The sequence below is a fragment of the Carcharhinus amblyrhynchos genome, chromosome 9 (assembly GCF_965287045.1).
Source record: "Carcharhinus amblyrhynchos chromosome 9, sCarAmb.v2.hapA, whole genome shotgun sequence".
Classification (NCBI taxonomy): Eukaryota; Metazoa; Chordata; class Chondrichthyes; order Carcharhiniformes; family Carcharhinidae; genus Carcharhinus; species Carcharhinus amblyrhynchos.
Genome location: NC_137332.1, coordinates 81,847,840 through 81,873,286, shown reverse-complemented (window position 1 = coordinate 81,873,286; position 25,447 = coordinate 81,847,840). Strand labels below are relative to the sequence as shown.

General features: G+C 46.2%; 1 protein-coding gene across 4 annotated transcripts in view; it reads left to right on the top strand.

Moving 5' to 3' along the window:
* Positions 1 to 25,447, top strand: part of LOC145348423 (pre-B-cell leukemia transcription factor 1-like) — a 337,479-nt gene that overhangs the window by 241,228 nt on the left and 70,804 nt on the right. For 3 of the 4 annotated variants that reach the window (XM_080196641.1, XM_080196640.1, XM_080196637.1), the window contains exons 5-6: positions 11,583 to 11,718; positions 19,854 to 20,013. In XM_080196641.1, coding sequence (XP_080052767.1) covers positions 11,583 to 11,718; positions 19,854 to 20,013 — 296 coding nt within the window. Of the gene's footprint in view, positions 1 to 11,582; positions 11,753 to 15,870; positions 15,897 to 19,853; positions 20,014 to 25,447 lie in introns of all 4 variants that reach the window. The other variant, XM_080196639.1, reaches the window with a different exon arrangement.

Below are 25,447 nucleotides of genomic sequence, written 5' to 3'. Positions count from 1 at the left end.
GCATTGTTAATGGAAGCCTAGTTGTACCTGATAGATAAATTTAAACTTACTTGGCCTTACAATAGAATAGAAACAGATAGAACCCATATTCCAAAGAGAGGTATTGGCATGTCATAGAAACCCTACAGTGCAGAAAGAGACCATTCGGCCCATCGAGTCTGCACTGACCACAATCCCACCCAAGCCCTATCCCCTTATCCCTACATATTTTACCGACTAATCCCTCTAACCTATGCATCTCAGGACACTAAGGGGCAATTTTAGCACGGCCAATCAACCAACCTAACATCTTTGGACAGTGGGAGGAGCCCGGAGTACCCAGAGGAAACCCACACAGACATGAGGAGAATGTGCAAACTCCACACAGACAGTAACCTGAGCCGGTAATCAAATGCAGGTCCCTGGAGCTGTGAAGCAGCAGTGCTAACCACTGTCCTACCATTCCACCCAGGAGGTACAGGGTTCTATGAAACTGAGAAAGTGAGGATAGGTGAGCTCTTACCTCGTGAAGTCAAATCAAATTTGACCAGGATATCGATGGTGTTCCACAGGGTAACAGAATTGTAGGATGAGCCTCTCTCAGACTTGGCCCTGACCCATTGCTGACCAATAGTTGTGGCTTTCTGTCTGTTGAGAATGAAGTGGATGGGGGAGGAGAATTTTTCTAGGCTCTCCACGTAACTGAAGTTGTTTATTGCAGTGAGCATGATGTGCACTCTCTTTAAGGCTTACTGTATGTAATACCCTTGTCTGATCAGCACAATCATATGCCATCAAGATAACTCAAAATGAAGAGTTGTATAATCTTCTGCCAGTTGGTATGGTTTGATTTGGGTTTGGCTTGTCATAATGTGATCTGGTTTGTTTTGACTTGACTCAGGTTTGGTTTGTCTTGGGCCCAGTTTTACTTGGCTTGTCTTGGCTCAGCAGGGTTTGCTTTGGATTCGGAAGGCTGTATAATCTGGGTTTGCCCTCTTCGACATCTGACATTATAGTGTAGATTGAGATCTCTGGCACAGATACCGGCCATCAACCCATTTCTTACTTTTCCTCAGCTCCGTCATGAATACTTCAGCCCCAGTGTTACCGTGGAGATTGTTAGGGAGTGTGAGAAACCCAGAAATAAATTTAGAATTGTCTGTCTCTGGCATTTCAGCACAAGCAGTTTATTATCATTTTGCTTCTGGGTTTGGCTGTGGGTAACTTTCAGGATCCTCACGATGTCAAGAGTCAGGCTCAAACCAAGGATGGGATTTAGAGGTGGACAGTGTGGGGAGTAGAAGAAGACAAGGTGTGCAAATAGATTCGAGTCACCTCAAAGGCTGTGCCACAGCTCAGTGATGCTCTAGGGCTCCTGAGGAGCCAGACAGAGAGATACTTCTCCTCAGTAATAGCAGGAAAAGACTTGCTGCTGTAAAATAGGCCTGGCTGAGGTGACCCAGGAGGCCAGCAGGAGCATTGAGCCTGGATTGAGTGATCGATAATGGAATTAAGGGTTATGGGGAGCAGGCGGGTAAGTGGAACTGATCCACTTCAGATCAGCCATGATCTTATTGAATGGCGGAGCAGGCTCGAAGGGCTAGATGGCCTACTCCTGCTCCTATTACTTATGTTCTTATGAGTGCAGGACATACTTTAATGATCTAACCAGGTCAGGAAAGGTAAATATACCTACGCATTCGCCTGTATCCTACCCTACTCCATCACTCTACCTTGTCAAACCTACTTTTTTCAGAGCCAGTAAACACATCCATCCTTTGCTTTCAATATTCCGAGCATTCAGGTACAACACTTCAAGGTGAGTCCTTTTAATATTTTCTGTCCCATTCCTATTACTTCTCACTGTCTCCTTATCTGATTCTGGCCCTTGATTGTTCTGCCTATCACCTTTCTTATTATCCTTGCTGTCTTTTTCTATCATTCTTGATGCCCCCTGCTCTGAATCCTTACATAGGTTCCCATTCCCCCTACCATCTTGATTTAAACCCTCCTCAACCCCCTTCCTCACAACACCTACCCCACCCCCCCTGCCCCCGGCAAGGACATCAGTCCTGGTCCTGCCCAGGTGTAACCCATCCAGTTTGTACAGGTCACATATCCCCCAGAGCCAGTCCCAATGCCTCAGGAATCTGAAACCCTCCCTCTCACACCATCTTTTCAGCCATGTATTCATCCTGTCTATCCTGTCATTTTTACACTGACCAGAACGTGGCACTTGTAGCAATCCTGAGATAACTATTTTTGAGGTCCTACATTTCAGCTTGCTTCCCAAATTCTTATATTCTGTTTTTAGGACCACATTCATTTTTTTTTAAACCTAAAAGTAAAAGAAACAAAAGCAACACAAGGGGAATCTTTTTTACACAGCTAGCGGTTTGGATCTGCAGTGTGCTGCCCGAGAGTATGGCAGAGGCTAGTTCAATTGAATCATTCAAAAGGGAAATAGACTGTTATCTGAAAAGGAAAATCATGCTTGACAAATCTACTGGAATTCTTTGAGGATGTAATTAGTAGAGCTGACCAGGGAAAATTGGTGGATGTGGTTTATTTAGACTTTCAGAAGCTTTCGACAGGGTCTCACATAACAGACTACAATGTAAAGTTAAAGCACATTGGATTGAAGGTAATGTCTTGAGGTGGGTAGAAAACTGGTTACCAAATAGGAAGCAAAGAGTTGGAATAAATGGGTCTTTTTCTGATTGGCAGGCAGTGACTAATAGAGTTCCGCAGGGATCTGTACTAGGACCCCAATTGTTCACGTTATATATTAATGATTTGGAAGAGGGAACTAAATGTATTATCTCCACATTTACAGATGATACAAAGTTGGGTGGGCGGGTGAGCTGTGAGGAGGATGCAGAGATAAATATTTTTAAGACGCGGGTTGATAGGTTTTTGATAGGCAAGGGGATTAAGGGTTATGGGGAGAGGGCGGGAAAGTGGAACTGAGACACGACAGATCAGCCATGATCTTATTGAATGGCGGGGCAGGCTCGAAGGGCTGGATGGCCTACTTCTGCTCCTATTTCTTATGTTCTTATGTTCTTATACTTCAGCATGATTTGGACAGGCTGAGTGTGTGGGCATTTGCATGGCAGATGCAATATAATGTGGATAAATGTGAAGTTATCCATTTCGGTAGCAATAATAGAAAGGCAGATTATTACTTGAATGGGTGTAAATTGGGAGACATGGATACGCAATAGGACCTTGGTGTCCTTGTGCATCATTTGCTGAAAGTAAGCTCACAGGTACAGCAGGCAGTAAAGAAGGCAAATGGTATGTTGGCCTTCATAGCAAGAGGATTTAAGTGGATGAATAGAGAATATAGATATTTTACTGCAATGGCACAGGGCATTGGTAAGGCCACACATGAGTATTGTGTGCAGTTTTGGTGTCCTTATCTGAGGAAGGATGTCCTTTCTATAGAAAGAGTACAGCGAAGGTTTACCAAGGTGATTCCTGGGATAGCTTGTCTGTCATGAGGAGAGATCAAGTTGTTAAGCATTAAAAAGATATATGAATAGGCATGGAATAGAGGGATGTGGACTGCGCATGAAGCAAAATGTCTTTAGTTTAGAAAGACATCGTGTGTTGGCGCAGACTTGGTGGGTTGAAGGGCCTATCCCTGTTCTGTACTGATCTTTGTTTGTTCTTCATTGTTCCTTATATTCATTGGAGTTTAGAAGAGTAAGAGAGGATCTCATAGAAACTTATAAAATTCTAACAAGATTAGGCAACATAGATCCAGAATGTTCCCAATTGTGGGGGAGTCCAGAATTAGGGGTCATAGTTGGAGAATAAGGACGTTTAGGACTGAGGTGAGGAGAAAAGTCTTCACTCAGAGGGTGCTGAATCTGTGGAATTCACTATGACAGTTGAGGCCAAGACATTGTGTGATTTCAAGAAGAACTTGGATGTAGCTCTTGGGGCTAAGGGGATCAATGAATATGGGGGAAGGGAGGATGAGGACATTGAATTTGATGATCAGCCATGATCAAAATGAATGGCAGAGCAGGCTTAAAGAGACAAATGGCCTACTCCTGCTTCTAGTTTCTGTGTAGGTTTCTATGTAAGTTAAATAGGGCCGAAAAGTGGCAGATGGGGTTTAACCCTGAGAAGTGTGAGATGATTCATTTTGGTAGGACAAACTTGAATGCAGATTACAGGGTCAACGGCAGGGTTCTGAGGAATGTGGAGGAACAGAGAGATCTTGGGGTTCATATCCACAGATCTCTCAAGGTTGCCACTCAAGTGGATAGAGCCATGAAGATGGCTTATAATGTGTTAGTGTTTATTAACAGGGGGTTTGAGTTTAAGAGCTGTGGGGTTATGCTGCAACCATACAGGACCTTGGTGAGACCACATTTGGAATATTGTGTGCAGTTCTGGTCACCTCACTATAAGAAGGATGTGGAAGCATTGGAGAGAGTGCAGAGGAGATTTACCAGGATGTTGCCTGGTTTGGAGGGTGGGTCTCATGAGGAAAGGTTGAGGGAGCTGGGGCTTTTCTCTTTGGAGCGGAGGAGGATGAGAGGCAACTCAATAGAAGTTTATAAGATGATGAGGGGGATTGATAGAGTGGACATGCAGAGACTATTTCCTTGGGTGGATGTAGCTGTTACTAGGGGGCATAACTATAAGGTTCATGGTGGGAGATATAGGAGGAATGTCCGTGGTAAGTTCGTTACTCAGAGAGTGGTTGGGGTGTGGAATGCACTGCCTGCTGTGATAGTGGAGTCGGACACTTCAGGAACTTTCAAGCGGTTATTGGATAGGCACATGGAGCACACCAGAATGATAGGGAGTGGGATAGCTTGATCTTGGGTTCGAACAAAACTCGGCACAACATTGAGGGCCTGTACTGTGCTGTACTGTTGTATGTTCGATAAACCTGCGCCCTCATGTCTCGATCCTTTTTTGAGTGGGAACAGCTTCTCCCTGTCTACTGTGTCCAGACCCCTCCTGATTTGGAACACCTCTGCTAGATCTTGACCTCCTGCCTGGAAATTTCCCAGGTGGGCTCCCTGCCTTCTACCTCCAGCAGGTTTAAACCTTGCAGCTGTGCAGTGTTGTACAGAGAGCAGCTTTTCACAGCTGTTGCCGAGACCCAGGCTGGGTCAGACTGAAGTTGCGTGCAGATCTGCCCAGGCTCTGGAAGTACAGCTTCAGCCTGTTGGTGGCTGGTAAGGTCACGTATCTGCTGGCCATACGCCAGCCGCTAGCACTGTTTGGCTTCATGACTTAGCGATCAGCTCAGTTTGAAGCGGGCATTCTTTCTCTCCTAAAAACCACCCGTACGTCTCCTGGCAGGAGGCAAAATTCAGGAACGTTGACCTGCTACAGGTGGTGAGAATGATGGAAGCTCTGACAGAAACTTGCACACATCTGCAGAAATGGCGTTCTTTGAGTTTGCGCAGCAACTGCACATTGAACAGACTGTTCACAACCACTCCTCTCTGAGCTGCCGACATTGAAGTGTGGGCACTGTCTCTGGTTCCCCTCGCCATGTGGGACAGCGACCAGAGATCGAAACCCAGTGCCCATTCTAACGGGCACAATGTCTGGAGAAATTGGCACATTTGCCACTCCTGGCATCATTCGCCTGCCTTACATACCTATCCAGTCCTGACTGTGAGATTCCCGGATCAGTTTCCGGAAAAGCCTCAGCGACATGGCAGTCAAATAAGGTTGAGGGCAGCGATCGCTTTTGGCAGTTGTGTGGTCACCAGGTCCAGCACAGAGCAAGTCTAGTTCCCACAGGCAGCAGATGGCTGCCTCGATCTGACATGACAACTGGAGCCTCCGGAGTATTGTCCCTCTGACACGTCAAGAGGGAGATCAGCCTCTGCCTGAACATCCTGTGTGCTGTGGGCTGTGCCTACTGTGAGCTGGATGCCTCTGCTGCCCACTTCCTCTCACTACTGCCCACTTCCCCTCGCTGCTGCCCACTTCCCCTCGCTGCTGCCCCTCGCTGCTGCCCACTTTCCCCTCGCTGCTGCCCACTTTCCCCTCGCTGCTGCCCCTCACTGCTGACCCTCGCTGCTGCCCACTTCCCCCCGCTGCTGACCCTCACTGCTGCCCACTTCCCCTCGCTGCTTCCCCTCGCTGTTGCTTCTTGCTGTTGCCCCTCGCTGCTGCCCGCTTCCCCTTGTTGCTGCCCTGCTGCCTCCCAGCAGTAGCAAAGAAAGTTCTTTGCTCCGAGTAGACTGCAGTACTCTTGCCTTGCTGACAACCTCACTGAAAACGAGTGCGAGATGCTGCTTTTTTCAGACAGAATAATGACAGAGAACTTTATCTCTCAGTCTCTAATGTACCGTGAGGATAGTATTAGGAGAAACTGTAAGTGTTATACTTAATGTAATCTCCCGATGCTTCGCCCAAGACAAGAAACCTCAAGGACATTTTAAGAGTTCCTTGCAGTACCTCGAGTTCCTGATATGAAAAAGACAACCTCAGGGAATCTTCAATCTTAATCGAGTGACAGAACAGTGACGAAAATAATTGAATTGCTTTCCATCCGTCTGTTAATCAAGTGTTGGAACAATTACATTTTACCCGGCAGAAAGAGTGAGAATGTTACCTGGAAATCCATTAACTGATTAATCACTAGATCGGAGAGACCACGCTGGCGTTCTGACAGTGGGAGTGACTTGTGACGGGTAAAACAAAAGGCCATTTCCCAGCCATATCCAACCATTGATTCCCCGTCTAGTTTAAAAAAAAAGGAAAGACTGACATTTATATTGTGCTTTTCACAACTACTGGATATCGCAAAGCACTTCACAGTAGGCTTGAATTGTCTTCAGTGCTGTAATGTAGAAAACATGGCAACCATTTTGTGCACAGCAAGCTCCCACTAACGGCAATGTAATGAAGACCAGATGATGTGATTTTTGTTTTTTTTTGTGATGTTAACTGAGGGATAAATATTGACAGGGCGGTGCTGCTGCTCTTCTCCAATCAGTGCTCTGGGATGTTTTATATCCACTGAATGAGACTCCAGTTTAACTTTTTATCTGACAGTCTAGCGCTCCGTCTGAACTGCACTGGGAGAGTCAGCCCTGATCCTTGTGCTCAAGCCCCGAGTTTAGTCTTGAACCTACAACCTTGCAGCTCACACACGGGCAAACTCCTAACTGAGCCGTAGCTGACAGCTAAAGCTAGCATGGAAGACAAGGAATTAAAGATACCCTAAGTACATAGCTATAAGTGAATGAAATGTATATTCATCATGCAAATCAGCCTCCCATCCATTGACTCTGTCTACACTTCAAGGATCCCACGCATCCCAGACATTCTCTCTTTTACCTTCTTCCGTTGGGAAAAAAAGGCAAAAGTCTGAGGTCACATACCAAGTGACTCAAGAACAGCTTCTTCTCCGCTGCCTCCAGACTTTTAATTGGAGCTACCTTGTTGACCTTTCTCTACACCCTAGTTATGACTGCAACACTACATTCTGCACTCTCCTTCTCTATGAACGGTATGCTTTGTCGGTTTAGCACGCAAGAAACAATACTTTTCACTGTATGTTAATACATGTGACAATAATAAATCAAATCAAATCAATCAGATCAGCAACTGAATGAAAAGGATCACCCAAACTCCCAAGTTAGTTATCCTCAGGTTTTGAAGAGCGAATCAGAATGATGAGATCCCAGATTGAAGCAGCACTGACCACACCAAATGTCACCAGTGGCAGAATTCTGCTGCTGTTTTTGTAGGTGGGGGGAGTGCTGTGACTCTAACATTTCCCACATGACCTTCTCACCAGACTCCCGCTCACCCTCACTTCTGCTCAATCTTACACTAGGATGGGGTTGAGGCCTAGGCCGGCCTGTCTGCCCCTGCCCCAATTACGGCCCATAAGTGGCCAATTATTGACCATGCAACCTTAGAGGGAACATTGTCAAAGATATGTCCATGATGGTGGTGGAGTGATTGAAATTGGGAAGGTTCAGGAGGCCAAAATTAGAGGATGTTGGAGAGCTGTTGGAATGGAGTAGCTGCCTGGGACGGTGGGAGCTGCAAGGCCATGGAGGGATTTGAACTTAAGGATGAGAATTTTAAAATGGAGGTGTTGCTTAACCAGGTGCAAATGTAGGTCAGTGAGGTCAGGGGTGATGCGTGATCGGGATTTGGGGTGTGCTGGTGCAGGCAGCAAAATTTCCCACCCAGCTTTAATTTTCAGGCTAATGGGAAAAGCTCAGGAGTTGCGGGGGGAAGCTTGAAAACAGACCCTGTTCAGTACTTAGTTGGGCAAGGTTTTGGAGGTGAGGGGGGGGGGGCGCGGTGTAGAGGGTGGCCTCTGTCCGCAGCCTCCTTTTAATATCAGGCAACCCCCACCCCTCAGACTCTCAGAACGTCTGACTCCAGCAGATCCTTCCCCCAGAAACGAAATCTAATCGTTATCACATCACTGATTTTGGGATCTTGCTGTGTAAAAATTGGCAGCCCTGTTCCCCATATCACAATAGCCACTACATTTCATTGGCTGTGAGGCACTCTTGAGATCTTATGGTCATGAACGGTGTGATAGAAATGCAAGTCATTCTTTCAAGTGTTGAAGAAATGAATTTATATCAAGAACGGGATGGACTGGAGATTCGGTGGTTCTGACCTTTGCACCCTCTGTCATTGAGAACACGGCCTAGTGCATTTTCACAGTGGTTTTTGGCACAATAACTAGCATGCATGATACTCATTACAAACTGCACTGAGGCAAATAATTGGCCACTTTTTCTATGTCTTTTCCCTCTTGGTGTTGACTGACAGAGGAATATTGGCCAGGATACCAGGAGAACTTTTCTTTGAATATGGCGTGCATTCGTGGGAAGAACAGGCGAAGACATCTTCAGCTTAATTCCACATTTGAAGCAGTCACCTTCATCAGTGCATCTTGTCTCGATACTGCCCTCGGAATGTCACTCAGGATTTTGGGTTCAATTAGCCAGAGTGGGGCTTGAACCCATGACTCAGAGGTCAACATGCTAGTAGAATCATAGAATCCCGACACTGCAGAAAGAGGCCATCCAGCACATCGAGGCTGCACTGACAACAATCCTACCCAGGCCCTATCCCCATAACCCAACACATTTACCCTGCTAATCCCCCTGTCACTAAGGGATAATTGAGCATGGCCAATCAACCTAACCCGCACATCCTTGGAATGAGTGACTGAAATGTTTTGAAACAAAGGCAGCAGCCAATGGCTGACCTTTGACCACCTTGAAAACCTGGGTGTGGCCGTTCAAAGGGTGAACCAATTTAGAAAATGTTGAGATGCATGACAGGTCACTCTGCCAACCCAAAGTGGGAAAATATTGCCTCTTGTTTTGAGATTGCTGGAGCTAAATCTACACTCTCAGCGGAGGAGGTATGTGTGTGTGTGTGTGTGTGTGTGTGTGTGCAGGGGAGTGCCAGTTACAAAAAGCAGCAACCACTATTGTAACCCTGTCATAAAGCACAGTTACTATGAGCACAGAATGGTGGCGGTATTATCCCAACACTTAAAACTTTCATTTTGCATTGTTTTGACAGTGCAAGTGATGAAGTTGTCAGTCTCAACTTCCCTTCCTGTCTCTCTGAGCTAATTCTGCTCATTCACTGCAGACCTATCTTACTTTTATGTTCTCCCAATACTTTGCACTCATCAGGATAACATCTCATTTGATATTCATCCCCTTGTCAATCCGTTTGCCTCACTTGCTGAACCAAGGTTGCCTGAAGAAAGTGCTTGATTATTTATCTTGCACGGCCACGTCGCCACGACAACAAGAGCCTCCATTTATTTAGTGTCCTGGAATAGTAGGCCTGAGGTGCATCAAAAGACCTTTGGATGATATTTGACACTGAGCCACATGAGGAAAAAAGAGGATAGGTGACCACAAACTTGGTCAGGTTTAGGGAGGGAAGCCCAGGAAATGGGGCTTAGATAGCTGAAGTCCAATATTCTCTTGAACCTTTGTCTTGGAAATCAATTTGTTTAAAAACACGATTCCTTTGAATTTGTATTATGCGCCAAATGATAACAAGTGACCAGGCAACTTAGAGGGAATATTGCCCAAGGTATGTCCATGATGGGGGTGGAGTGACTAAAATTGGGAAGGTTCAGGAGGTCAGAATTAGAGGGTGTCGGAGAGCTGTTGGAATGGAGTAGCTGCCCGGGACGGTGGGAGCTGCAAGGCCATAGAGGGATTTGAACTTAAGGATGAGAATTTTAAAATGGTGGTGTTGTTTAACCCGGTGCAAATGTAGGTCAGTGAGGTCAGGGGTGATGCATGTTCGGGATTTGGTGTGTGCTGGTGCGGGCAGCAAAATTTCGGGTGCCTCAGGAATACGCAGGGTCACGTGGCATCTGGCCTTTGGTACTTACCTGGGACTGCACCATTGTGTTAACCCCTGCAGAGGATAAGGACCACAGAAGTTGAATTCGTCATTAAATTTATCCTGGCCGTATGTGTCACTCTGACCTGCTGGTCAGAATCTTCCCGTCCCACCCACCACGGGAATCATAGCGGGCGGGAAAGGACCACGCAAAGGTCCGTTGACCTTGGGCGGACTTTTCTTGTCTTGGGGCAAGCGCAGGTGGAAAGTTCTGCCTGCTGTGTCTACATTCCCAAATCATCCTGGCACAGATGCCTCAGCTTCCTATGCTGGTACCAGCCGGTTGGGAATGTATTGGCATTGGGCACTAATTGTGGTGCCACTGGTAACTCACTGGTGGCACGCGGGATAGGGTTTAATCTTCAAAATGTACTGAGCTTGGGCAGCTTTGAGGACCATTCCGGTGGGTCTCCGGAAGGAGAATGAAGTAAGAGGAACTTGACCAGAGCTCCTGCTCTGTAATTCTTATCTCTGCACCATGCTGCAATGTGACTGCCTGGGGGCTAGTATAGGATGGGCTTGTCCCCTGAATGGCCTCAGTCATTCACCATCTCAAGGTGCAGAAGTGGTGCTGCCACCCAATAATAGTGGGTAACAACAGAAAGGGGAGATGAATGTATTGATAAATGTGCATTTCTGTGGTGGAGGGTGAAGGTGGTTGTGTTGGAGGTAGATCCCCTGAGAGATGAGAGGAGGGGAGGGGGAGCGGTTAGGGCAATGCTCAGAGCAAGCTTAGAGAGGGTTTAGTGGCACCAGTGGCAGCTCAGTGGGGAGTTTCAAAGAGACCTGTCCTGTGTTAGAATCATAGAATGCCTGAAGAAGGCCATTCAGCCCATCAGGTCTATGCTGACCGCAGGCCCTATTCCCGCAACCCCATACATGCACCCTGCTAATTCCCCTAATACTAGGGTCAATTTAGCATGGCCAATCAACCCAGTCAGCACATCTTTGAACTGCGGGAGAAAACCAGAGCACCCGGAGGAAGCCCACACAGACACGGGGAGAACATACAAACTTCACACAAACAGTGACCCGAGGCCGGAATTGAACCTGAGCTGTGAGGCAGCAGTGCTAACCACTGCGGGGTGAGGGGTGTAGGAGGCTGGAACCAGTGGTTTCAGGGGTGTAGATCGGAGGCAAGTCTATAGGACCGCTTCCCCACATGCTTTTCTTTGTTGAAATGTCTTTACTTTCAGGAGAAAAAGGCGCAACTTCAGCAAGCAGGCGACAGAGATCCTCAACGAGTATTTCTACTCTCACCTCAGCAACCCCTACCCCAGCGAGGAGGCCAAGGAGGAACTGGCAAAGAAATGTAGCATCACCGTGGCACAGGTAAGGGCGACTCCCTCAGCTCAGGGAGGGAAAGGTGGGGAATAACCCCAACAACGAGCGAAAACCTTCTCCTCTAATAAGCTCTGCAGGTTTAGAACAGCTCCCTTGCATATCTGTGCGGGCACAGGTTCAGTTAGTTCCAGTCACAGGCCCCACTCGCAACACTTCAGGATCTAATCTGGGGCTGACACTCCAGTGCAGTACTGATGGAGTGCTGCACTGTCGAAGGTGCCGTTCTCAGAATGTTCTGCCCTCTGCATGTGAAAGATCCCATGCCGTTATCTCAGGGAGCAGCACAGGAGTCCCCCCCACCTCAGCATCTTGAGGCATGTGTATCCCTCAACCAGCATCGCTACCATTTTTCATATTGCTGTTCCTGGGATCTTGCTGTGCATATAATTGTCTGGCAACATTTCTGCAATGAAACAGTGGCTATACTTTTCGAAAGCATGCCAATGCGAGACAGGGCTTTGGATTGCCTTGTGGTAATTGAAAATAGGAGCATAGGAGCAGGCTATTCATAGGAGCAGGCCTTCATAGCGAGGGGGATTGAATATAAAAGTAGGGAGGTCTTGCTGCAGCTGTATAGGGCATTGGTGAGGCCGCAGCTGGAGTACTGTGTGCAGTTTTGGGCGCCGCACCTGCGCAAGGATATTTTGGCCCTGGAGGGAGTGCAGAGGAGGTTTACTAGGCTGATACCGGAGTTGAGGGGATTGAGCTATGAGGAGAGGCTGAATAAACTAGGCTTGTACTCGTTAGAGTTTAGAAGAATGAGGGGAGATCTCATTGAGACGTATAAGATGATGAATGGGATGGATAGGATAGAGGTGGAGAGACTCTTCCCGCTCAAAAAAGACAGTAGGACTAGGGGGCACAGCCTCAAGATAAAGGGGAGGCGGTTTAGAACGGAGTTGAGGAGGAATTTCTTCACTCAAAGGGTGGTGAATCTCTGGAATTCTCTGCCCGTTGAAGTGGTGGAGGCTGCCTCGCTAAATATTTTTAAGAAGCGGGTTGATGGGTTCTTGATAAGAGAGGGGATTAAGGGTTATGGGGAGAGGGCGGGAAAGTGGAACTGAGCCACAACAGATCAGCCATGATCTTATTGAATGGCGGGGCAGGCTCGAAGGGCTAGATGGCCTACTCCTGCTCCTATTTCTTATGTTCTTATTCGGCCCATTAAACCTACTTCGCCATCTGATTAGATCATGGCTGATCATCTCCCTCAATGCCACTCTCCCATACTATCCCCTTATTCCTTAATGTCATTAGTATCTAGAAATCTTTCAATTTTTGTCTTGACTAAGCTTCCACAACCCTTTGTGCTGGAGAATTCCAAAGATTCGCCACCCTATGAATGAAGAAATTCCTCCTTATCTCAGCCCTAAATAATCCAGCTTTGAGACTGTGTCTTCTGGTTTTACACCACTACCACCCCCACCGACCTGCAATGCTCCTCTCACCTCCTGAGAAGGGCACAAGTCTGATTGCCTTATTTAAATGCAATGGTAATGATTTAAATACTACAAGTGAGCCCAAAACAGAATCATTCAGGCTCATTTGCTTCTGTAGCCTCACTGGTGAAGGCTATGTGTGATGAGGATCATGTATGGTCTCATTCTAGGTATCACGCATGTTCCCCTGATGTGATGGCCTCGCCAATAGGATCAGAGGCCATTGAGGCTGCCCCTGGAGGTCAGGGGCAGAGGGGTAGGTGCCCTATGGCAGTCTCAGCCTGGCATCCTGGCACTGCCCATCAGGCACTAGGCATTGCTAAGGGCATGAGGCCAATGGTGAGGAGGCAGAACCTGAGGGGGTAGGCCAACCGGGGGGTGGGGGGTACATGCTGCAATCAGGGTACATACCCTGCAATCAGTGATCATCTAGTTTGTGCACGGAGGGTGTGGAGGTGTTTTTCGGTCATGGGGGGGGGCAGCAGCAATTAGGGGTTGTGGGCATGCATGGGGGGGGCAATCAGTAGCAGAGATCCGCAGTAGCTGGGGGAGCCTGATTCATAGATCACAGAGATCTGAGCGTGCGCAATGGCGCCCGCTGCTGCTGTCTGCCGGCTTTTGGTGAGCTTAGGTCCTGCCTGCCCTGTCCCTGCTGGCGGAAAACAGATTTGGCTTCATTTTTTTTTGACAGAGTGAAGTAAGATTCCATTTTCTATCTCACCCTAAAAAAGACTGCAAAATTCTACCATCTTCACGCTCGTTTGCTGCCTAGAAATTTTTTGGAAGATCACCCCGCTGCCCCACTGCCCCCCCCTCCCCCCCACCCTCATCTACAAAAATGTGTCATGTAAATGCAAGATTTTCTTTTCTCTGGGGCCTAGGTTGTAGTCCAATCCCATTTGTAGAGAGCTTCATCGGTCACTGCGGATAATGGAGATGCAACATTTGTCTGTAGGAGATGCGATTATTCATTGCGCTGAATGTGCATTGTTAACTTCACATGGACTCAGACAGTTTCAGTGAAGAGTTATCCCATTCTCCTACACTGACATCCTATCTCTGCCACAGGGTGATGAGTAATATTTGGATAGAGGATTTGTTAACCAACAGTAAGTAGGCAGTGGGGATAAATGGGCCTTTTTTGGGTTGGCAAGATGTAACTAGTAGTGTGCCGTAGATTTTGGTCCGGGAACCCCAACTATTTACAATCTATATTAATGACTTGGATGCAGGGATAGAATTTGCCATAGCCAAATTTGCAGATGGCACTAAACTAGGTGGGAAAGCAAGTTGAATGAGGAAATAAGAAATTTACAATTGGCAGATGGGATTTAACATAAGAACATAAGAACATAAGAAATAGGAGCAGGAGTAGGCCATCTGGCCCCTCGAGCCTGCCCCGCCATTCAATAAGATCATGGCTGATCTGTCGTGGCTCAGTTCCACATTCCCGCCCTCTCCCCATAACCCTTAACCCCCTCTCTTATCAAAAACCCATCAACCCGCGTCTTAAAAATATTTAGCGAGGCAGCCTCCACCACTTCAACAGGCAGAGAATTCCAGAGATTCACCACCCTTTGAGTGAAGAAGTTCCTCCTCAACTCCGTTCTAAACCGCCTCCCCTTTATCTTGAGGCTGTGCCCCCTAGTCCTACTGTCTTTTTTGAGCGGGAAGAGTCTCTCCACCTCTATCCTATCCATCCCATTCATCATCTTATACGTCTCAATGAGATCTCCCCTCATTCTTCTAAACTCTAACGAGTACAAGCCTAGTTTATTCAGCCTCTCCTCATAGCTCAACCCCCTCAACTCCGGTATCAGCCGAGTAAACCTCCTCTGCACTCCCTCCAAGGCCAAAATATCTTTGCACAGGTGCGGCGCCCAAAACTGCACACCGTACTCCAGCTGCGGCGTCACCAATGCCCTATACAGCTGCAGCAAGACCTCCCTACTTTTATATTCAATCCCCCTCGCTATGAAGGCCAGCATCCCATTCGCCTTCCTGACCACCTGCTGCACCTGCAAGCTGGGTTTTTGCGACTCATGCACAAGGACCCCGAGGTCCCTCTGCACCGTCGCCTGCTGTAGTTTTTCGTCCCGTAAGTAATAGTCCTTCCTACCATTCTTCCTACCAAAGTGGACCACCTCACACTCGCCAACATTAAATTCCATTTGCCATTTCCTGGCCCATTCGCCCAGCCTATCTAGATCCTTCTGCAGACTCTCCACACCCTCCGCACAATTTGCCGTTCCCCCAATCTTGGTGTCATCAGCAAATTTCGACACCCTACACTCGGTTCCCTCCTCCAGATCATCTATATAAATGGTAAAAAGCTGAGGCCCCAGCACTGACCCCTGGGGCACTCCACTAGTCACCATCCGCCAATCCGAATAGCACCCGTTGACCCCCACTCTCTGCCTCCTATTTGACAACCAATCCTCTATCCACGCTAACACCCTACCCCCAACTCCATGTCCTTCGACCTTCTGCAATAACCTCTTGTGAGGTACTTTGTCAAACGCCTTCTGAAAATCTAGAAAGACCACATCCACCGGCTCTCCTCTATCCACCGCCCTAGACACATCCTCATAGAACTCCAGTAAATTTGTCAGACACGACTTCCCTTTAATGAAACCGTGCTGCGTCTGTTCTATCAAGCAATTCCCTTCAAGATGCCTCGCAATTTCCTCCTTAATGACAGATTCTAACATTTTACCTACCACAGACGTTAAACTAACCGGCCTATAATTCCCCGCCTTTTGCCTGGCACCCTTCTTAAACAATGGCGTAACATTAGCCGTTTTCCAATCATCCGGCACTTCCCCGGAATCCAGCGACATCTGGAAAATAACCACCAAGGCATCCACTATCACCTCCGCCATTTCTTTCAGAACCCTCGGATGCATTCCATCCAGTCCTGGGGACTTGTCCACAATCAGCCCCCTCCAGTCTGTCGAGCACCGCCTCTCTAGTAACAGTAATGTCATTAAGACCCTCCAGTCCTCCCACCTTTCCATCTCTAACATCCGGCAAATTATTCACGTCCTCCTCCGTGAAGACAGAAACAAAAAAGTTATTCAATACCTTAGCCATATCCCCATCCCCTACCACTAGGTCCCCTTTCTCATCCTCTAAAGGACCAACATTCACCCTAGCCAGCCTCTTCCTTTTTATATATTTATAAAAACTCTTGCTATCCTTTTTTATATTAACATGGAAAAGTGGGAAGTTAGCCATTTGGTCGGAGGAATAAAAAGGCAACTTATTATTCAAATGGAGAAAAACTCCAAAATGCTTCAGTGCAGAGGGACCTGAGTGTTCTCGTGCATGAATCACAGAAAGTTAGTATGCAGGTACAGCAGGTAATAAGGACTGCAAATGGAATTTTGGCATTCATTGCCAATGGAATAGAGTATAAAAGTAGGTAAGTGCCGTTGCAACTGTATAGGGCTTGGGTGAGACCGTGTCTAGAGTACCGGAGTACTGTGCACTGATTAGGTCCCCTTACTTGAGGAAGGATGTAAATGCATTAGAGGCAGTTCAGACAAGGTTCACTGGATTGATTGTTGGGATGAAGGACTTGTCATACGAAGAGAGATTGAACATCTTAGGCCCATACATACCGAGTTTAGAAGGTTGAGAGGAGATCTATTTGAGGCATATAAGATGTTAAAGAGGATGGACAAGATTGATGTAGAGCAGATGTTTCCTCTCGTAGAACAAGAGGACATAGTTTTAGGCTAAGGAGTGGCAGATTGAAAGCAGAAATGAGGAGAAGCTTACTTCACTCCTAGGGTGGTGAATCTGTGGAATTCCCAAACCCTGAGGGCTGTGGATGCTGCAACATTAAACTAATTTAAAGAGGAGATGGGTAGGTTTTTAATTAGTAGGGGGATGAAGGGTTATAGGGAACAGACTGGAAGATGAAGCCGAGATGAGATCGGCCATAATTGTATTGAATGGCGGAATGTGTTTGAGGGGTTGAGTTGCCTATTCCGGCTCCGAGTTCTCGGAATTTTATGTTCTTATGTTCTAATTCTTCTTCCAATTGCCTTAAATCCGTGCCTCCCTGGTAATTGGCCCCTTAGCTAGGGGAAACATGTCTTTCCTGTCTATCCTGTCCGGGCCCCTCATAATCCTATACACCTCGACTAGGTCGCCTCTTAACTTCCTCTGTTCTAAGGAAAACAAACGACCCTCTCCAAACTCTCCTCATAACTGCATTTTTCAAGCGCTGGCAGCATTCTAATAAATCTTCTCTGTACTCTTTCCAGATTAATTATGTCCTTCCTGTAATGGGATGACCAGAACTGTACACAAACCTCCAGCTGCGGCCTAACCAGTGTTTTATGCATTTGCAATATTACATCCCTGCTTTTGTATTCAATATCTTGTTCAATAAATGAAAGCATTCCATTTGCTTTCTTGATCACTTGTCCTACCATCTTCAAGGACCTGAGGATATGCACTTCCCTCTCACTTCCTCTATCCCTCTCAATATCTTCCCATTTATTGAGCATTCCCTGGCTTTGTTTACTCTCCTCAAATGTATTATCTCTCACTTTTCCAGACTGAATTCCTTGGGTAAATGTAGGTAAATGGCAGAGCTTTCCCCATCAGGGTCAATGACTTCAGCCCCAACCCTCTGCCTGCTGCACTGTGGAAACTCACCAACAGCCATCACAAACTGGATCAGAGTCTGTGCTCAGAGCAGGGCTCAGCTTTTCAAAAGCCTTTCTTTACTCGACTTCTTAGACTGTTTGGCGGGACCTCTCTGGTCAATGGCTCAGCTATGATTATGTTCGAGAGTGTGCCTGAACCTCCAGTAGTAGCCATTCTTGTTTCTCAGTCATGTCAACGCTCCAGGAATTGAAGGTGAGCCCCCTTCAGCTGCTCAGGCCTCTGTTTCCCACATTGTGGCCTCAGTCCAAGACTCCAGCCACATCAATATTGCATGCTATGTGTCTTGGTTGTTAGTCTCAACTTGCTTGACTGGGCAAGTAGTTGTGCTGACATCTTCTATTAAGGTCACTGATGTGTGTTAGGACATAAACCCTAACCTCTCCATGCTGGTGATGCCAAAGTGAACTCAACAATAGAGATTAAGACAGCTATAATTTCCTCTTTCTCCCTCTCCCACAGGGTAGTGGCGAGATACGGAGACAAGTCCATTTAGTAGATCCGATGTTTAGATTTTCTTCTGCAAACTCAAACCAACGTGGTTAGGTTATTCCTGAATTTAAAAACATACTCCAATGTGCCTCAATTTCAGTCAATCACCTTCTCTGATTCTGATAAACAATAATGACTTGATCATATACAAAAATTCAAATAGTGGGCACTTTATAACTTGATGAGGTTCCCCTTGTTGGCTAGCAGCAAATATGAAAGAAATAATTTGTATTTATATAGCGCCTTACACTTCCTTAGGACACCTCAAAGTACCTTACTGCCAGTGAAGTGCTTTTGATTTACAGAACTTGAATATTGTTGAAAAGAGAGACATGTTGCCAAAACTTTTCATCTTACACTCATCAGGGACAAACACAGGAATGCCAAATTTTAAACAACCGCAACAATTTATGCAAGGAAGAAAAGGGTTGGGAAGTTGATACTGATTGGTCGAGACAGTGCCAATGTTGGGAAGTGGACATTGATTGGTTGAGACATTGCCAGGGTTGGGAAGTTGACATTGATTGGTTGAGACATTGCTGTGGGGAACTATAAGCTCCCTAATTTTCCCAGTAATCCTAAAAAAGCACAATCCTTGAACATATTCCTTTTGTTTGCAGAGAATGAGTTTTTTGTTTGAATATATGTCGCTCCTACAAATGTAAATGAGCCGTGACTTACCAGCCAATCAGCCACCTTTTCTCCTGTAGTAAAAATTGGTGTGATTGTTAGAAATTTGGTATTCTTGTGTGTGTCCTGATGAGGGCAGAATGAAAAGCCTAAACAACACCTCTCCTTTCAGTTATGCTTTTGAAGTCTAGCCACTGATTTAATATAGAAGATGCAGCAATCAACTAGAACACAGCAAACTCCTGCAAACAGCAATGAGATATTGGTTGAGAGATAAATGCTGGCCAGAACAGTCTTTCTTGGCATAATAAGACAAGTGAACAATGGGATTGCACAGTAGATGCAGCAGTAGCTCCGTTCCAATCCTTCCCATTAATATTAAACCTACTCAGAATCACACAATGAGATGGTAAATACTGACCATGATAGACTACTGCTGTGAATTTCCTCAGAACTTCAATGACCCTCCACCGAAGAAGTTACCACCAGACCATTTTATGGCCCTGTGCCTTGTCCATACAAAATAATTCCCAAATTACAGTTGTATGGACGTTGTGACTGAAATATGATTAGAAGTAGTCATTGAAGCTAGGATCTCTGAAGAGTGTTGTTCTGACAAAGGGCCAGTTTTATTTGTCAGGCCACACATTTCTGAAACAGCTCCAAATGAAACAAGCTGATCCACCCACTAGCATCCTCTGCTGAACAGGCCATATACCAAAGGCAAACAGTTAGATACAAAAGCCTCAATGTTGTACTAAGCCATGTTAATAACCAATACATTACCCTCAGTGAATGGCACACCCGTCAGCGTGTTTACTTCCCACTGATGGCTTTTCCTTTTTGTCTCTTTCTCAATCCGTTCCCCCTCTCCCCTGGCAGGTATCAAACTGGTTTGGTAACAAGCGAATCCGGTACAAGAAAAACATAGGCAAGTTCCAGGAGGAGGCAAATCTGTACGCCGCCAAAACAGCGGTAACTGCGACAAACGCGACAGCTCAAGGAAGCCAAGCCAACTCCCCGTCCACTCCCAACTCCACTGGTGAGTGTTTATGGGCCACTTTGCACAGCCAGACCCTAATCGGATCTCCCAATTTGAACAACTCTTCAAGGACATCTCCACCCCCTCTCATTGTGATTATGGAGAAGCTGAAAGGTCAATTGTCATTGTAGGGTCCCTCATGTTGCGGCCTGGGGCCAGCCAGGATAACATTGTGCCAAGCAGTTTCATTCCACAATAGTCTAAGCACCTTGGGGGTCCATGGTTGGTCAAGAATGGCTGTTGCTTATAAGATTTTGGTGGTAGTCAGCGTTGGAAAGATCTTCCTTGATAAACAGTAGGGGCTTGGCATCTTCAGTCCCGAAGATGAGAAGCTTAATAGTGTATCACAAGACTAGGTCAATTGGCTGCACATTCTCACACCTGTATGTGTTTCATTAGCCACAGATAGAAAGTCACTACAATGTTAAGTGACCTTTCAGCTTGTGCACAGTTGTAATTTGGTAGTTGGCATTTAAATTGAATGATATCTGCTTATGGACCAATAAGCCTGAATGATATTAGGTCTGGGGGCTGGGGAAGGGGAGAAGGGTGTGGGCTTAGGGTCATAGATTTCCCCCTGCACAGCTACTAAAACTTGCGTTGCTTTCTCAGTCATCGGTTAGCAGTGCCTGAAGTTAGAGCCAGTAACTACATTACCCTGTTCATCTGCTCACCGAGCAATGCCTCCCCTCTGATAAAGTCTTGTTGCTGGTCTTCAGCAAGAATTCAGGAATGGGGTTCAGGGAGACTTCGATGGGTCATGGAGGCCTCTGCAATCTCTGCAACTCTACAAGTGACAGACAAGGGAAGAGACAGTATTTTCTTTACCTCATAGCAAGGAAGACCTGCGTTGATGGAACATGTCACAATATGTTTTCCATATTTTTGAGATCTGGCAGATTTCATCTGAGCAAAGTGAGACCCTCCTTCAAATACTCAAAGATGGAGAACCAGTTAATCTGTTTTTGATGCTGGCACTTGACGGATGTTGTGCTCCAGTTTTAAAGTTTATTTTGTTAGCGTCACAAGCAAGCTTACATAAACACTGCAATGAAGGTACTGTGAAAATCCTCTAGTCGCTACACTCCAGTGCCTTTTCGGGCACACTGAGGGAGAATTTAGCATGAGAAATGCACCTAACTAACCAGCACATCTTTTGAACTGTGGAAGGAAACTGGAGCATCTGGAGGAAACCCATGCAGACATGGCGAGAATGTGCAGCCTCCACACAGACAGTGACCAAGCTGGGAATCGAACCAGGAACCCTGGCGCTATGAGGCAGCTCATGGTATCTCAAAGTGGCATCTTCAACATCCCCGGAAGAGCCTTGGTTCAACTTCTCATCTACAAGAAGATTCTACAGACAATGCCAATGTCCCTCAGTATTCAGTAGAATGCTAGTCAGGATTACAAGTCTTGATGTGGGAACCCACAAGCTTTATTCATCATTATTATCTCTCCGCGGACCATTCTTCACACTACTGCCCGGTCTTCAACCTCAATTTCTTGCCAGCAAGTTCTTCTCCAACAGAGTTATCACTTTGTTTATTGTCCTCAGCAGCCTCTGGTGCTCCAGATATAGATGTTCTTCATTGGTGCAGACACTCTCCTGCTGTTGGAGCCTTTCACATCCATTGGAACACCAGCTCATGTCTTTGAGGAGACAACACGTTTGGCACTCATGTCCCTCATCTTACATCGGAATAATATGTAGAGGAATGGATAAATATGTCAAACTCATGGGTCAGTGGTTATACCTTGGAGTGCTCTTTGTTAAACCGCCACAAAGAAAGGCATGTTAAAACAAGGACAGGTTACAGGGACAGTGCTCATTGAGTTTCTCTGTTACCTAAGAAGAGGGCACTTTTGGGGAGATGGTGGCCAAATGGTATTGTCACTGGGCTGGTAATCCAGAGACCCAGGGTAATACTCAAATCCTGTCATGGCAGATGGTAAAATTTGAGTTCAGCAAAAATCTAATGATGACTATGAAACCATTGTCAATTGTTGTAAAAACCCATCTGGGTCACTAATGTCCTTTAGGGAAGGAGATCTGCCGTACTTACCCAGTCTGGTCTACACGTGACTCCAGACCCACAGCAATGTGATTGATTCTGAAATGGCCTAATAAACCATTTAGTCCAGGGGCTGAGGCAATTGGGGATGGGTAATAAATGCCGGCCCAGCCAGTGACATCCACATCCCAATTAAGAATTTTTTTAAAAGCCAGAGTTAGCGTGAAGCCTTGTGTGTGCAGGAGGCTGAACAGTTATAGCCCCACCTCCGACTGACATTAATATCTAACGAGGGCTCGAAGACAGCAAATTCTGCCCGGTTGCACTTGATCCGAGGCTAGAGTCGGAGTAAATGATCTGCATCAGACCATTTTGGGATGCTGAGACCAGGCTAAGGGTGCCAGTCAGGTGGAATGTTCTGGCCTGTGTGATGTAGGGCCTCAGGTACGTCATAAGAACATAAAAACTAGAAGCAGGAGGAGGCCATCTAGCCCCTCAAGCTGCTCCGCCATTCAATAAGATCATGGCTGATCTTTTCCTGGACTCAGCTTCACTTCTCCCGCCTGCTCACCATAATCCTTAATTCCTTTACTCTTCAAAAATGTATCTATCCTTGCCTTAAAAACATCAATGGGATAGCCTCACCTGCTTCACTGGGCAGGGAATTCCACAGATTCACAATCCTTTGTGTGAAGAAATTCCTCCTCAACTCAGTCCTAAATCTGTTTCCCTTTATTTTAAGGCCATGCCCCCTAGTTCTAGTTTCACCTGCCAGTGGAAACAACTTGTCTGCTTCTATCTTATCTATTTCCTTCATAATCTTATATATTTCTATAAGATCCCTCTTCATTCTTCTAAAATCCAATGAGTATAGCCCCAGTCTACTCAGTCTCTCCTCATAATCCAACCCTCTCAACTCTGGAATCAACCTAGTGAATCTCCTCTGCACCCCCTCCAGTGCCAGTATATCCTTTCTCAAGTAAGGAGACCAAAACTGTACACAGTACTCCAGGTGTGGTCTCAGCAGCATCTTATACAGCTGTGACATAATCTTGCTGTTTTTAAACTCCATCCCTCTAGCAATGAAGGACAAAATTCCATTTGCCTTCTTAATTACCTGCTGCACCTCCAAACCAACTGTTTGTGACTCATGTACAAGGGCTCCCTCGTCATGGTGGCTACAGCCATTAAGAACAGTGACAAGCATCTCATTATGCTCCTGAGTTGAGCTATATAGAGGGTGTGGAGGTTTTGAGGGGATTCTGAAGGTGACTCAATCATTTTGAATGACCTAGCCTCTGCCCAGCTCCGGGTGACCATCCTGTCTACAAACTGATCCAGTTAAACTCAAGATCCCCGAAGATGTTCATTAGTGGAGGGGGTTATAGGAATGGTGGTAATCTTAAACACCAGGGACAGCTAGTTGGACTGGTTTGTTGTTGGAGAGGATTATTAATCAGCTCTTTATCATGTGAATTTACCTGTCACTTGTGTCCTCAAAGCTGGATGTTGTCCACTTGGTACTGGCTACTTTATTACCAGAGGATAGAGCTGAATATTGTCAAATCACCAGCAAACAGCACCAAGCCTTACGCTGGAGGGAAAGCCACTGCTAGAGGAGCTGAAGATGTCTGAATGAAGGTTACTGCTCTGAGGAACTCCTGCAACAATATCTCTGAGTTCAACCTCATTGCAGGACTCGAGCACGTAACATTGAGTGGACGGTATTAACGCTGAGGGTGCCTGCCCATTCCAATCTCTATTTCATTGCCCCAGCCAACATCACAAGAAGCAGAGTAACTGGTTCTCCTCCTCACTGGGGCCTTGCTGTATCAGAATGAGTTGCTCTATTTGTCTGCATAACTGCACTTTAAAAGCTGGTTCATTGTGAAAGTGAGTCTGTTCTGAGGGTGCCTTAAAAAGTCACCACCAGCCATTTCATTAAAACAGCACTGGAGGAGGTGTTCTTCTCTGTGCTAGTTTTTTGAAAAAGCCATCCAATTCCTTGAATTGGTCAGTATAAAAGAGACCAATCCACCCACTGTGAAGTGTCACAAATAGCAATCTGGTTAGTCCCTCTCTTCCCCGACATCCTTCTAATTCTCCTTTCAGTATGAATCTAATTCCTTTCTGAAGGTTCCCTATTGACGAAATCATTTAAGTTCTAGCCATTCGCTGTGTCAAGATATTTTTCCTGGAGAGACCTCTGATCCTTTTATCAATTACTCATTCAGCCATCAGAAATCATTTCCCTTTATCACTCCAAGTGAAAGCCTTCAGAATTTTAAGCACCTCTATCAACTCTCATCTGGGTCTTCTTTCCCCTGTGAAGAACAAGTCCAACTTCTCCAGCCACCATCTCTTTGTAGTCCCTCATTCCTGGAACCGTCTATCAATCTCCTGCTCTCGTCAAAACTTTCACCCTCCAAATTGTGCACACTAGCCAGTTGGACTGACCCAAGTGTTCCACTAAAGTTGTGCAGAACTTCTTGACAATTGGTTAAATTTGCCTTCTCTGTCCCTATAGCCCCGCTTATTTCCCTGTTCAAGTACATATCCAATCCCCTTAAATCCCGTCCCCAGCTTTAAACAATGCTCACCAAATCAAAACAGCTCACTGTGTAAAACTGTTCTCCTCATCTCCATTCCACCGCCCCCAGCTTCTTTTATCAAGGATCTTAACTCCATGTCCTTTGGTTACTGTCCTCCTGTCATTACAAATAATTCTTCCAAGAGCCATCACCTTTTTGAACACATTTCTTAAATCTTCCTGTAGTTTTCTTTAGAGCAAAGCAGCTTCTCAAACCCTTCACATATTTAAAGGATGTCATCCCTGCTACCACTCTGCTACATTGTCCTCGTGCCCTCTCTAAGGCCTTGTCATCCTACCTAAAACGTGTGATGTCCACAATTGAATGGAAAACCCAGCTGGCTGGTGCTTCAGAAATGTTTTATTCACCACCCACTATGACAAATAGATGGTGATTCAACTGTTGACATCAGGAACTTGATGGAAGCTATTAGATTCATGGCTATGCCTTGCCAAACCTAAGGGGTCTGGTGGCAGAGGGGGCAGCATCCCTGCCTCTGAGCCAGAAGCTTCAGGCTCCAGTCCCACGCCAGGATCTGATGGCCAAGGAAGGTGCATTCATAATGCGGTCAAACAGGTTGAGCATCAACTTGCAAATCCTTCCAAACATGCCTATGGGAGTGGGAGTGGGAGTGACTTCTGGTCAGCTATGCTTGATGTAAAGTGGCACTCCCTCAAGCTATAATCCCCTGGCGACAGACTAGTGATCTGCTCCAGGAATTACTAGCTATGAAAATAGACGAAAGTCTGCCTTCATGCAACACTCAGTGTGGGAAGAGTATTGGAATGGCTCACTCAAACCCTATCTCTTTATCCTTGGGAAGGAAAA